The sequence below is a fragment of the Oncorhynchus nerka genome, linkage group LG7 (genome assembly GCF_034236695.1).
Source record: "Oncorhynchus nerka isolate Pitt River linkage group LG7, Oner_Uvic_2.0, whole genome shotgun sequence".
NCBI lineage: Eukaryota > Metazoa > Chordata > Actinopteri > Salmoniformes > Salmonidae > Oncorhynchus > Oncorhynchus nerka.
The window spans coordinates 72,905,747-72,920,857 of NC_088402.1; the positions used below are offsets into that span (position 1 = coordinate 72,905,747).

At 45.6% G+C, this 15,111-nt stretch overlaps 1 protein-coding gene across 1 annotated transcript in view; it reads left to right on the forward strand.

Moving 5' to 3' along the window:
• LOC115132333 (PDZ domain-containing protein 4-like) overlaps positions 1-14,969 on the forward strand; it is a 39,370-nt gene extending 24,401 nt beyond the window's left edge. Inside the window, 8 exon segments of the mRNA XM_029664893.2 lie at positions 5,591-5,644; positions 8,086-8,402; positions 8,722-8,812; positions 8,964-9,062; positions 9,146-9,208; positions 9,320-9,421; positions 11,641-11,977; positions 11,980-14,969. Coding sequence (XP_029520753.2) covers positions 5,591-5,644; positions 8,086-8,402; positions 8,722-8,812; positions 8,964-9,062; positions 9,146-9,208; positions 9,320-9,421; positions 11,641-11,977; positions 11,980-13,607 — 2,691 coding nt within the window. The 3' untranslated portion in view covers positions 13,608-14,969.
• Positions 14,970-15,111: the final 142 nt, after the last annotated feature.

Consider the following 15,111-nt stretch of genomic DNA (forward strand, 5'->3'; position numbering starts at 1 on the left):
CTGGGATAGGAATTGATTGAATATGTCCGTAAACACACCAGCCAGCTGGTCTGCGCATGCTCTGAGGGCGCGGCTGAGGGCGCGGATTAGCCTTGTTAAAATCCCCAGCTACAATGAATGCAGCCTCAGGATGTATGGATTCCAGTTTGCAAAGAGTCAAATAAAGTTAGTTCAGAGCCATCGATGTGTCTGCTTGGGGGGGAATATATACGGCTGTGATTATAATCGAAGAGAATTCTCTTGCGGTCTACATTTGATTGTGAGGAATTCTAAATCAGGTGAACAGAAAAAGATTTGAGTTCCTGTACGTTTCTGTGATCACACCACGTCTCGTTAGCCATAAGGCATACGCCCCCGCCCCTCTTCTTACCAGAAAGTTGTTTGTTTCTATCGGCGCGATGCGTGGAGAAACCCGCTGGCTGCACCGCCTCCGATAGCGTCTCTCCAGTGAGCCATGTTTTCGTGAAGCAAATAACTTTACAGTCTCTGATGTCCCTCTGGAATGCTACCCTTGCTCGGATTTCATCAACCTTGTTGTCAAGAGACTGGACATTGGCGAGAAGAATGCTAGGGAGTGGTGCACGATGTGCCCGTCTCCGGAGTCTGACCAGAAGACCGCCTCGTTTCCCTCTTTTACGGAGTCGTTTTTTTGGGTCGCCGGCTGGGATCCATTCCGTTGTCCTGGTTGAAAGGCAGAACACAGGATCCGCTTCGTGAAAGTCATATTCTTGGTCGTACTGATGGTGAGTTGACGCTGATCTTGTATTCCTGAACACCCGAAAAAAACTCTTACCGAAGTCCAAAACAAACAAAAAAGTCACAAAATGGGGTCATAATATATGCACTAACTCTTCCAAACTGTTTTCACTGGGAAGCATGTGGACACCTTTACAGGAGCATTTGTTCCCCTCTCACAGTCTGGTGTACTGTAGATATTATATCAATCTGCAGCTAAAATGGCTGAGATAACACCTCATTAAGCCTCAACCACTAAGACACCTCCTTGGGGGTTCCTCTGTGTGTTTCAAATATTTACCAACAAGCATGGAGTTGTCAGACATTCACACCCTCATTATCTACTATTCCTCGAAAGCTCCTTCCTTCCCTCCTTCTTTGTCCTTGTATTTCACTCGTCTTTCCTCACCTCCCCTTCCCCCTGTGCTGCTCTCCATCAGCATCACTCACCCCTTTCAACTCCCTGTTTCTCTTTCATCTCCCTCTCTCTTTCTCCCCCTCCCCTCGATCCACCTCCTCCCCCATCCTCTCCCCTACTGTGCTACTCCGAATATTGTACCTTATGATAGGAATATATAATGGCATGGAACTCAGTATCTATTCGCCTGTTATTACATACACCTTTAGTGAAGGAATGAACAATAAATATTCTTCTCTCTGTCACCCGCAATTTGACTTGACTGTCATTGGATAAAATGGGACACTGCTACACTCTAGGAAAAAAGGGTTCTTTGTCTGTCCCCATAGGAGAACCCTTTGAAGAACCCTTTTGGTTTCTGGTAGAACCCTTTAAGGTTCCATGTAGAACACTCTGTGGAAAGGATTCTACTTGGACCCCAAAAAGGTTCTACCTGGAACCAAAAGTGTTCTACCTGGAACCAAAAAGGGTTCTTCAAAGGGTTCTCCTATGGGGACAGCCGAAGAAGCATTTTAGGTTCCAGACAGAAAAAAGGTGCTAAGTGTAAAGTCAGAGGTTATAGGTAATGAACTTAGCTGACATAATGGACCAGTGGATGTATAATGCATCACAACATGTCAAGATGAATTATCCTTCCAATCTAATGCACAACAACCATTAACCTATACAACGACAACCTCAAAGCCATCTCACTGCCTCTCATTGATAATTAATGCAGAGGCACCCCCCCCTACATATTTTTTCTGAGTGTTCTCAGACCTGTCAGTCATGACCATACGGCTATTCTTCTGTATACCCAATCCCTCATTGGTCCTGAAGATGGTGTATCCTGTGTAGACAAACTAAGGGAATAGGAACCAGTCTAAGCGAGGAGAAAATACAAGAACAATGCTTGATTCAGTGGCATAACAAGCGTTTGTCGTGGACAACTTCATTAGACTTGACAAATGAAAAATACAGGTACGCTTCACACTGTTAACTCCATTTGGCATTGCCTAAGAAGCCATGCAAGTTTCTTATTTGTCTTCAATTGAAATAACAAATGAAAAGAGAGAGAGAGAGACAGACAAAGATGTATGGCAGGCCATTAGTATGGGAAGGACAACCAGGCAGAGGAAAGAAGCGGCTCAAAGAGAGGAGCGTGTTTTGTCTCCTCTAGGGAGGGGATTGAGAACGAGAAGTGTTGTGACAGCATTCAGAAGAGAGATAGTGAAAGAGAGCCTGGATATGGAGAGAACAGAGCAATGTAGAGTGCACGAGAGAGAGAGAGAGAGAGAGAGAGAGAGAGAGAGAGAGAGAGAGAGAGAGAGAGAGAGAACTCCCCAGACAGCCAAGGTCAGTGTTTGACCACTAACACAATGTCTGTCTGGGTGTCTGTCTGTTACTTAGACCACCTCAATACTGTCTATAGTGCTCCATTAAAACACACACAAACGCACATGCATAAGCACATAGTCTATGCACACTCGCACATGCATAAGCACATAGTCTATGCACACTCACACATGCATAAGCACATAGTCTATGCACACTCACACATGCATAAGCACATAGTCTATGCACACTCACACATGCATAAGCACATAGTCTATGCACACTCACACATGCATAAGCACATAGTCTATGCACACTCGCACAGCTGTGTGCTCATGACATCAACCAATGGATTCTATGAATGCCAAAAAGTGCATTACCATTTTATAGAAGAGGGGGGCATAAACGGTTGTAAGATTTTTCACCTCTGAACAGATTCAATGTTGTGGGGTCTTGCGTCAGTTGACCACGATCACTGCTTCTCCTCTGAGCCAGTTTAGTCACCCCCGGAGCAACATCCCTGCTGTTTCAATCAGATTCCTCAAGCAGATCCTCACTAATCCCTAATATGAAACCCTCCTCTATCTGCAGCAGACACTCCTTCAAATGAGGAAATACCATGGTTGAACATGCCCAATGGTATAACTACCTGGGACAAAAAGTATGTGCCTCTGGTGGATTTGGTTTAGCAGTGAATGTACTAAAAGAAAAAAGCATTTTACTTCATAAAAAGAAAATTCTCAAAAATAAGCATTAATATCCAGATCTGGTGCAAAATATTCAAGTGTGATTTTACCAATTGCACTGTATGGAAGTGAGGTTATGGGTCCAACCTGTTTTTACGATTAGAACAATTGGGAGAAAAAACAAATATAAAACCTACATACAGAATTCTGCAGAATTATCTTAAATAGCCAAAAGAAATAACCAAATAATGCATGCAGAGTGGAACTCTGAAGATTCCATTTAAATTTAAATATAGCCCCAAAACATCCTTACAATTCAAAGCACTGGAAACCCAAGAGCTGAACCCTAAAAAGAGTCCCCTAAAAACACTAAACAACTGTATTATTCAAACACACAGAGAAATCAATCAGATTGTTACAGAAATTAACTTTTTCCTCCGCTGCGAGAAATACTCCCAAATAAGAGAATATTTTTTCAAGAAAACATCTCTATCAATATCCAACTTCTGTACATTTCCTAATGACGTAAAACTGGGAATTATTCTGGGTGAGGGAGAATCCGCAAATATTATTGCCAGATATGTACAGTATATGATTGCCAAAGCCTGAGGAACATCCCATAAACATTAATTATCTGTAGTTTTTCAATTGTATATAACCTAGAAGGATGCATAGTGTAACCATCATCCGTGTTAATTTTGTTGTTTATTTATTTGACATTTTCTGTTTAGAATGACACAATATAACAGTAGTAGTGTTGTACCTGTGTAACAGTATAACTTTAGTCTGTCCCCTTGCCCATACCCGGGCTCGAACCAGGGACCCTCTGCACACATCAACAACAGTCACCCACGAAGCATCGTTACCCATCGCTCCACAAAAGCCGCGGCCCTTGCAGAGCAAGGGGAACCACTACTTCAAAGTCTCAAAGCGAGTGACTTCACTGATTGAAACGCTATTAGCGGGCACCACCGCTAACTAGCTAGCCATTTCACATCGGTTACACCTGTATACCCATTATTATTACTACTGAAATTAACTGTATTTCATTATCCTCATTGCATTGTACTGTATTTACTGAAATGCTGTACCACTATACTGCTTTGGCAATATCTGCACATTGTATTTCATCAAATCAAATCAAATCAAATGTATTTATATAGCCCTTTGTACATCAGCTGATATCTCAAAGTACAGAAACCCAGCCTAAAACCCCAAACAGCAAGCAATGCAGGTGTAGAAGTACGGTGGCTAGGAAAAACTCCCTAGAAAGGACAAAACCTAGGAAGAAACCTAAAGAGGAACCAGGCTATGTGGGGTGGCCACTAGAGGGATATCTTCAACCACCAACTTACCATCCTGAGACAAGGCCGAGTATAGCCCAAAAAGATCTCCGCCACGGCACAACCCAAGGGGGGCGCCAACCCAGACAGGAAGATCACATCAGTGACTCAACCCACTCAAGTGACGCACCCCTCCTAGGGACGGTATGAAAGAGCCCCAGTAAGCCAGTGACTCAGCCCCTGTAATAGGGTTAGAGGCAGAGAATCCCAGTGGAAAGAGGGGAACCGGCCAGGCAGAGACAGCAAGGGCGGTTCGTTGCTCCAGAGCCTTTCCGTTCACCTTCCCACTCCTGGACCAGACTACACTCATTCATATGACCCACTGAAGAGATGAGTCTTCAGTAAAGACTTAAAGGTTGAGACCGAGTTTGCATCTCTTACATGGGTAGGCAATAAAGCAGTCGCAGAGAGACAGAGATACAGGGAGACGCAAAGACACAGAGACACACAGAGAGAGAGAGAGAGACAGGGAGACGCAAAGACACAGAGACACGTAGAGAGAGAGAGACAGGGAGACGCAAAGACACACACAGAGAGAGAGACAGGGCGACGCAAAGACACAGAGACACAGAGAGAGACAGAGAGACAGGGAGACGCAAAGACACAGAGACACAGAGAGAGAGAGAGACAGGGAGACGCAAAGACACAGAGACACACAGAGAGAGAGAGAGAGAGAACTGACTTCACAGACATGTAGATGTAGGGAACTAGAGAGGGTTTATATATTAGGCTGGGTTGGTACACATGTTGATTATTTCAGTTTTGAAACTGCAGTAACTGCAGTCGACTGTGGTATTTTGAACTGCAGTTTATAATGCACTCTGACTGCAATCTTTTTTTTTTGTAAAGGATATAACTGAGTTGTGTTGTTTCAAAGAGAGAGGATCATTTACAGCATGGTTAGACACATGCAGAGGGAGTTAGGATTAATACAGGGATTAGCCTGCCAACAGGCAATCTATGATCTGAACCAATATTAACCCATTTCCTTACAACATACTGTAACACTTTCATTTTTCCCACTGAACCAACCCTATTAACTTTCATGTTCTCTTCTCTAATGATTCCATTCCTCTCCCTCTCTCTCTCCACAGAAGGGTCAAATAAGTAACATGCTGTGCTCTTTAGATGGAGAAGGTCGATTGAAGGTCTCAGTATAAAGTTTTTCTTCTACCCAGCTGTATGTGATTTCAAAACCTTTTTAGTTGAGCTAAATGTCCCAAACACTGTGATGTGCCTTTGTATGTGTGGGTGTGTGGGGGAGGGTGTATTACTAATATAGAGTACATTTGGAAAGTATTCAGATCCCTTACATTTTTCAAAATGTTGATGCGTTACAGCCTTATTTCCTAATCAATCTACACACAATAACCCATAATGACAAAGCAAAAACAGGTGTTTAGAATTAGTTTCAGATGTATTACACATTTTAAAAAACATGAATACCTTATTTACATAAGTATTCAGACCCTTTGCTGTGAGACACGAAATTGAGCTCAGGTGCATTCTGTTTCCATTGATCATCCTTGAAATGTTTCTTCAAATTGATTGGAGTCCACCTGTGGTAAATTTCATTGATTGGGCATGATTTGGAAAGGCACACACCTGTTTATATAAGGTCCCACAGTTGTCAGAGCAAAAACCAAGCCATGAGGTCGATAGAATTGTCTGTAGAGCTCAGAGACAGGATTGTGTCGAGGCAAAGATCTGGGGGAGGGAACCAAAATATTTCTGCAGCATTGAAGGTCCCCAAGAACACAGGGGCCTCCATCATTCTTAAATGGAAGAAGTTTGGAACCACCAAGACTCTTCCAAGAGCTGGTCGTCCGGCCAAACTGAGCAATCTGAGTAGAAGGGCCTTGTCAGGGAGGTGACCAAGGACCTTGGTCACTCCAGAGCTCCTCTGTGGAGATGGGAGAATCTTCCAGAAGGACAACCATCTCTACATCACTCCACCAATCAGGCCTTTATGGTAGAGTGGCCAGATGGAAGCCACTCCTCAGTAAAAGGTGCATGACAGCGCGCTTAGAGTTTGCCAAAAGTCACCTAAAGACTCTCAGACCATGAAAAACAAGCTTCTCTGGTCTGATGAAACCAAGATTGAACTCTTTGGCCTGAATGCCAAGCCTCACGTCTGGAGGAAACCTGGTACCATCCCTACGGTGAAGCATGGTGGTGGCAGCATCATGCTGTGGGGATGTTTTTCAGCGGCAGGGAATGGGAGACAAGTCAGGATTGAGGGAAAGATGAACAGAGCAATGTACAGACAGATCCTTGATGAAAACCTGCTACAGAGCGCTCAGGACCTCAGACTGGGGTGAAGGTTCACTTTCCAACAGGACAACAACCCTAAGCATACAGCCATGACAACGCAGGAGTGGCTTCTGGACAAGTCTCTGAATGTCCTTGAATGGCCCAGCCAGAGCCCGGACTTGAACCCAATCTAACATCTCTGGAGAGACCTGAAAATAGCTGTGCTGCGACGCTCCCCATCCAACATGACAAAGTTTGAGAGGATCTGCAGAGAAGAACGGGAGAAACTCCCCAAATACAGGTGTGCCAAGCTTGTGGCATCATACCCAAGACAACTCGAGGCTGTAATCACTGTCAAAGGTGCTTCAACAAAGTACTGAGTAAAGGATCTGAATACTTATGTAAATGCAATGTCAGATTTATTTTATATTATACATTTGCAAAATTGTCTAAAAACCTGTTTTTGCTTCATCATTATGGGGTACTGTGTGTAGATTGATGATAGAGAAGACATTTTTTTTTAGAATAAGGCTGTGATTTAACAAAATGTGCAAAAAGTCAAGGGGTCTGAATACTTTCCGAATGCACCTTTCTGAATGGACCTACACATTTCTCTATTTGTTCAGGTGTATTGTGCTATTCTCTGTTCACTTAATTGGTTGTGTTGACTGACTAACCCCTAGCTTTGTGTTTAGGTCTGTCTGTATGTGTTGTGTTCATCTATTCTCCTCAGTCTCTCTGCTGTGGTTAATTCTAATACAGTGAACTAACCTGTTCTGTCTGTATGTCTAGTGAGAGCTCTGCTAATGTGGCTCAATAAATCTACTATCTATTATCCTGTTTAATCTTTATATACACCTGCATTGTAATCACACACCAGTCCAATCGCTACCACCCACCCATTGCCCTTTCTCGCTCTATAAATGGCTTGTTTTCTTTTGTGTTGCTCTCTCTCACATCTTCCTCTGTATGTTCCATGTCCTTGTACTCCTTTGTGTTGCTCTCTCTCACATCTTCCTCTGTATGTTCCATGTCCTTGTACTCCTTTGTGTTGCTCTCTCTCACATCTTCCTCTGTATGTTCCATGTCCTTGTACTCCTTTGTGTTGCTCTCTCTCACATCTTCCTCTGTATGTTCCATGTCCTTGTACTCCTTTGTGTTGCTCTCTCTCACATCTTCCTCTGTATGTTCCATGTCCTTGTACTCCTTTGTGTTTAATCATTCTCCACCACTCCCCTACTCTTCCTTTCTTCTCCTCCTCTCTAACCTCTGATCTCACTCTTCTCCTTCTTCCCCCACCTTCTGCTGGCTAACCTCTGAACCCTCCCTCCTCTAGGTGAATGGTAAAGAGCTGTCTCGTCTCTCTGGGGATACCACCCTAAATGTGAAAGACCCCCTGCTGTCTCACGTGTTAAGGAGGGGGACCCGGAGGCGGGCGGGACATGCAGGGCGACTAGCGGGGCTGGACGGGACAGTAGCAGTGACAGGGGGGCTGACTGACTGTGTGGACAGCGGCACTCAGACTGACATCAGCTTCCAGCACATCTTGACCCTGGGAAGGACCGCCCACAACCCATGTGGAGCCCCGCCCCCTCACCCTTCCCCCTCTCCACCGCTGCCACCCATCCTGGAACCCTACCTGCTCAATGAGCTGTGAGTGGAAAGAGAATGTGTGTGTGAGAGAGAAAGAGAAGGATAGAGAATGATAGCGAGAGAGAGTGTGTGAGAGAAAGGGACAGACATAGATTTACTGTTTATTTCACATTCGTTTATCTACTTCACTTGCTTTGGCAATGTTATCATGTTTCCCATGCCAATGAAGCCCTTAAATTGAATTGAGAGACAGAGAGAGGGGGTGGAAGAGTTTGAGATTCAATTTATCCAAGATGTTTGAAAGCGCTGCATTCTGTATGTCTGACAAACAAACAAAATTGGGACACATGGCATATTTTCTCATATGTTTTATTCTCAGTCTCCTAGAGCCTGAATATTATGAATCCAACAACTACTTTGACATCCCTCAGCAGGAGGGGGATCTCCGACAGGATGAGTTAGAATACGAGGTAAGTCTCAATTGCCTTGTCAAAACAAATAGTCTACCATCTAATCCAACAGAAATCCCATTTTTCATGCCCTCTCTATCTCCATTACCAGTGTTCAGGTGTTTAACTTGTCACTCAAAACGTGTGTTTTTCCTGCCACACATTTCAATAGGAGGTTGAGCTGTATAAGTCTCGTCAGCAGGACAAACTGGGGTTAACGGTGTGCTACCGGACAGACGATGAGGAGGATCTGGGGATCTATGTGGGCGAGGTGAGGAGGATGGGAGTGAGGATGAGGGTTATCCTCGCTCTGATCGCCTGTTTGCCAGCTAACCTAATCCTCTCTCACTCCAGGTCAACCCCAATAGTATAGCTGCTATGGATGGCCGCATCCGAGAGGGGGATAGAATATTACAGGTAAGAGAACATTAGGATTGTTAAGATAACATTTCAGACAAAGTTCTATATTATAGCAAGTCTATTTATAAAAAAGGATCAGAGTACAGATATGATGTGATTCTGAATCAGATAAACGGGGTGGACATCCAGAACAGAGAGGAGGCGGTGGCCATTCTTACCAGGGAGGACAGTACCAACATCTCCCTGCTTCTGGCCCGGCCCGAAATAGAGGTGAGAATCTCTCCCAGAACAAAACACCCAACATCTGACATACAAGATGTAGGATCTTAATTTGATCACCTTGTTACATGATAATATTCCCGCAAAGCAGGACATTTAAAAAGGTATAAAAATATTTCTGAAGTTTATAATTTTCACTTGGAAATTTGACTTGAATTTCCCTTACGAAAAATGTATCCTCTACAAAAATGTCTATTAAGTATAATCCACATAATAATCCATATTTCCTGTTGCTAAAGGATTATTTTCTTGCTGTAGTAAACTGGATCAAATTAAGATCTTACATCTGTATCGAGCGTACAAAACATCCACAGCGCCACCCACTACAGTTATTTATTTTCACAAGACCCCCATTTACAATTTTCCATCAAGTACAATTCAACATAGATCACCAAATTGATCAACATAGAATCAAAGGCAGATCCGATTGGTACCTCTATAACAAGGGGACATTGATGTAAAGGAAATAAGACTGGAGTTCTGCATCTCCCCCTACCCTGTTTACCCAGGAGACAGGAAAGGTGAGAGGAGTGAAGAGGGAGACAGATGAGGACAGATAGAGGGAAATGGAGCGGGGGTGGGAGGGATGGACAGCGAGCGTTAGTGGGAGAACGAGGACAGCCTGCTTGTTTTCAGTACGTGCCAATGTGGCATTGCTTTGTTTCCCTCAAGGTCACAGCTCAACAGATCTGAGGACACAGTCCCAGGACATCCCATAATATACACACAGCAAATGGGTAATCACTGAACACACACCTCCAGATGGGGCAGAATAGTTGACCCTTTTCATACTGAGAGTGGTGCATAAGCCACAGACACAAACACACGTCTGTACATGTGCTCTGTGACACAGTCAGTGTTAAAATCGGAATGCAGCCCACATTCAGCTAGAGGGCAGATTTAAGCGAGGGCCATTAAAATGTAGGTTGCTACCCAGTCAGTCACGCACTGCACGTACCCTCATCTTCCTTTACTCATGTGGCGCCCTCCAATCTGCAGAGAGAAATGAGATGCAGGGTAGGCTAAAACTGAGATAGACAATGCTTTATCAATATGAATCCTCACAGAGGGAGTTGATGAGAGGGGGATTCATCAGAGAGAAATATATGAGCAGAGATTAAAGGGGCAGTGCAGTCAAAATCATTTTGTGTGTTTTATATATATTTCCACACTGAGGTTGGAATAATACTGTGAAATTGTGAAAATGATTATCCTTTTAGTGTAAGAGCTTTTGAAGAGGCCGGCTGACATTTCAGCTCGTTTGCTGGGTGGGTTTTCTGGACCGCCTGGAGACATCAGGAGGTAGAAGTTAATAGATCAATAACAAAGAGACTTTCCCCTCTCTGCCAATAACAGCTAGTTTTCAGGTTACATATCCCTCCCATTAGGCTCCTCCAATTAGGACCCTCACTCAGGCCACTCCCATACAGTCCTAGCAATATTCTTGCTTGAGAAATAGCTTTTTGCCAAGAAGCTATTATTTATTTATTTTTGACCATTTTAATTGAAAACAATCACAGTATGGTATTTAATTGTTACACAGAAATGACTTGATATTCAGATAAAATTGTCTGTATTGGACCTGTCTTGGGGATAGGGGGAGATACATAAAGGGGTTGTTAGATAAGAATAATCCAAAAGCCTGAAACGTATTAAAATTTAAACAATTAAAATGTATATCAATGAAATGTGGTCAACTCCACTCTGAGGCGTGAATTGTTTGCGGAATTCAACCAGAATATTTACATACACATTATCAATATCTCAGAGGGTCCGAGTAAAGGAATGAATTTGTAATTTTCCTACCTACTCTATTCACTAGTAGTAACAACACACTAAGCAAAATCATGACAGAACAGACTGGTAATGTGTGTGCGCACGCGTATAGCTGGGTGAGTGGGTGTGCATATATTTACCTTTAGGCCCAATTGACCTATTCATCCAGACAGGTCAGTGGAAAATACCCCCAAGTACAAAAATGTCTTTAAAATGGTAATGAACTCACACATTAAGTTGGCTCCTGCGCCATCTAGTGACTGAGATGAACAATAAGACATAGGTCTAACATGTTGTATGAGGTTCAAAAGAGTACAATAAAATAAACCTGCTTTATACTCATGTGTTTCTTTTCCCACTTCAATGACACCTTCAACTCAACAACGGCCATCAAAACAACAAACACAATATGTGAAACACCTTCTACAACTCAGAATGACAACCAGCTGGACCCAGATGAGCTGGAGCTTCTGGATAATGCCGTCCATCTTCCTAGCCCCCATCACCTGAGGAACGGGGCCTCCGTGCTCGATGCAGAACCAGGGGTCATGGGTGGGTTGGGAGGCCGTGGGTGGGGTCACCGTGACTCTCCTAGCCTGCTCCACACGGTGCTGAGTAACAGCCAGGAGCTGGACAGCGGGGTTGGCCGTACGGACGAGAGCACCCGCAACGAGGAGTCCTCAGAACATGACCTGCTGGGAGACGACCAGACCAGCGCCCCCACCACCAACGCCACCAACACCCCCGGCAGCATGCGCAGGTTCCACTCTGGCCAGGGGACAGGGACACCCCACCCCTGCTCCATGGTCACTCCACAGAGTTCCACTTCAGCACAGACTCTCTGCTGGGGCTGGACTGTCTGGGTGGTGGAGGAGGAGGGGGGGGTGTTGACCTGGCAGGGGAGAGGGTCTACACAGCTGACCCAGTGAGGATGATGCCTGGACTGACGGAGGAAGAGTGCGATAGGTACAGGGAGCTCCTGGAGATCAAGTGCTACTATGAGAAGAACAGCAACACTCTTCTGCTGCTGGGGGAGCATGGGGGTCACGGGCAGGGGGGCATTCCTCTGGATGTGAACAGGAATGAGAACCTGATGCAGCATGAGATGGCCCTCCTGGAAGAGGAGCTACGCCATCTGGAATTCAAGTGTCGTAACATCCTGAGGGCCCAGAAGATGCAGCAGCTCCGGGAGCGCTGCCTGAAGGCATGGCCCCTGGAGGAGGAGGAGGAGGAGAGCGGAGCCGGAGGTGGGGCCGGGGCTGGGCGGGTGGCTCTTCTGGTTCTCGAGGAGTCCTGTATCCATGAGCTGTCAGACATTAATGAGCTCCCCGAGAGGGAGCGCTCTGACAAGGACAGCACCAGCGCCTACAATACAGGAGGGGGGAGCTGCAGGACCACTCCTCTGGTCACTGAACAGTACCCCTCCCTCTCTGCACATGGCCGCAGCAGCCTGGAGGGGGGAGACTCAGCCTCTTTGCAGTGTCGGACCCCCAGCCGACACAGGGAGAGGGGAGGCAGGAGGGAGGAGAGGGGGCAGGCTAACCTGAACCAGCCCTACTCCCCTAACTCACACAGAAGGGGAGCGGAAGCCAAGACCTCCAGCCCGGGAGGCGCCAAGTTCAGATCTCTATCCCGCGACGGGGAGGCCAGGAGGGGGTCGGACGGAGGTGCGGGACGCCCCAAAACCAACGGGACAGTAGAGGGGAGGGGAAGAGGACGTAGTGCTGAGAACAGCCCTTATCTGTCCCGCCGCCACTCTGGCCCCAGAATCCCCCAGCGCTACCAGAGCTGCATGCAGCTGAGGTCCCCCTGTACCTCCGAGGGCCTGGAGCGACCCAGGGAGGGCAGCGACAGTCCCATGAGTCTGGGGAGCACATGCAAGAACATGCCCTCCTCACCCATCCTCCCTCCCCTCCCGCCGCCAGCCTCACCACGTATGGAGTGGAAGGTCAAAGTAAGAAGCGACGGCTCCCGCTATGTTGCCAAGCGTCCCGTTAGGGACCGCCTCCTGAAGGCCCGGGCCATGAAGATCCGAGAAGAGCGCAGTGGCATGACCACGGACGACGATGCCGTCAGCGAGATGAAGATGGGCCGCTATTGGTCAAAAGAGGAAAGGAAGCAGCAGTTGCTGAGGGCCAGGGAGCAGCGCAGACGCAGGGAGTTTATGATGCAGAGCCGGCTGGACTTCCTGAGGGAGTCGCATGGCGTTGGACAACACGGGGCTACACAGGGACAGGAGCCCACTACCATCCTGGAGCTGAGCCACAGGAGGAGCCAGAAGAAACGGAGCCGTAGGATCCTAGATAACTGGATCACCATCCAGGAACTACTGGCTCACGGGACCAGGTCACCTGACGGGAAGAAGGTCTACAACCCTCTGCTGTCAGTCACCACTGTTTAATGTAGAGGGGAGAGGTGATGGGTATAGAGGACAGAGAAAGGAAGACCGAGAGGACGAGAAGAGTGGAGAAGTAGTTTGTGGAGGGGTTGATTTAGAGGAAAATAAATCCACCTCAATCTTGTATGTCACTGCCATAGAGGAATCATCTTTATATCTGTGCCATTATAGGGTCTGTGACAGCCTGGGCAGCTCCATTGAGGCTATAACCCATAGGAATCACCACCCAGTTGACTACTTTATAGCGGAAGCCTTCAATGGTAATATCCACGCTTAAACAGGTATATCCACTGAGTTTTTGTTATCTCTATGGTCACTGCACATAGGAGAGGGAGAACGGGTGAGATCGCACCACGTGCTGCATAGTCACCACAGCGAGGAGAGGAAGAAAAGAATGGTGGCATGTGGAAGAACAGAACATAATTAAGCAATAGGCCCGAGGTGGTGTGGTACATGGCCAATATACCACAGCTAAGGGCTGTTCCTATGCGAGATGCATCCTGGCGTGCCTGGACACAGCCCCTAGTGGTATATTGGGCATATGCCACAAGCACTCTAGGTGCCTTATTGCTATTTTTAACTGGTTACCAACGTAATTAGAGCAGTAAATAGTATTTTTCTCATACCCATGGTATACGGTCTGATATACCACAGCTTTCAGCCAATCAGCATTCAGGACTCGAACCACCTACTTTATAATTACCAATATTGCAACCTGTCATTTCTGCCTGAGAGAAAAGGATAAACATAGGGAGGCAAGACAAGTAAAAAGAAAGCTCTGGTGAAATAAACCAACCTGTAGTTATTGACCATGCTTATAAGGACAGTGCCTTGTATGCCAACTAATATGCTTGTGAACGGCATTTACAAAGCACATTGGCAAAGAATAGAGCCTGGGCCTTATTGACTAACGACTGAAATGGACATTACGGTATGATCTGACAAGCATGCGTTTTCATAGGAATAAATTGAGAAGCACAGTGAGAAAAAAGGCACACCAAATGCCACAGCACACGACAACTACATATCTGGTGGTGGAGACGTGAGGAAATGTTCTGGAGTCTTCTGATGACTGGTACGATCCTATGGAGTTACTTACTCATACAGTATGACAGAACAATGAGGAGTGGTAAGTGGTTCTTTGACATTTAGTTACTTGCATGTTGACTATAAATGTAAAAAGGAACAACTTAAAATAGACTTTAGAAAGTTCAAAAATCTTAGTGTGAAATTGTGGACGTGATAATGTGACATGTTCTTCACTTGTTCAATTCTTAGACTAGAAAACTGTGTGGCCCTGTTTGTTCAGTATACTGTGATGTCTAGTCCATAAGCGTTTTACAATAAAAGCTTTTCTATATAAGATTTAAGTGATTTTATCCTTTGAATATTTTGCATTGTTTGTCACACTGCAATACAGTAACACACTCAAAATGATCTCAAGGGAGATGCAAGGAGCTCAGGACCACCACGACTCTACCCTGGTGGTTTAACTTGACGTTCATGC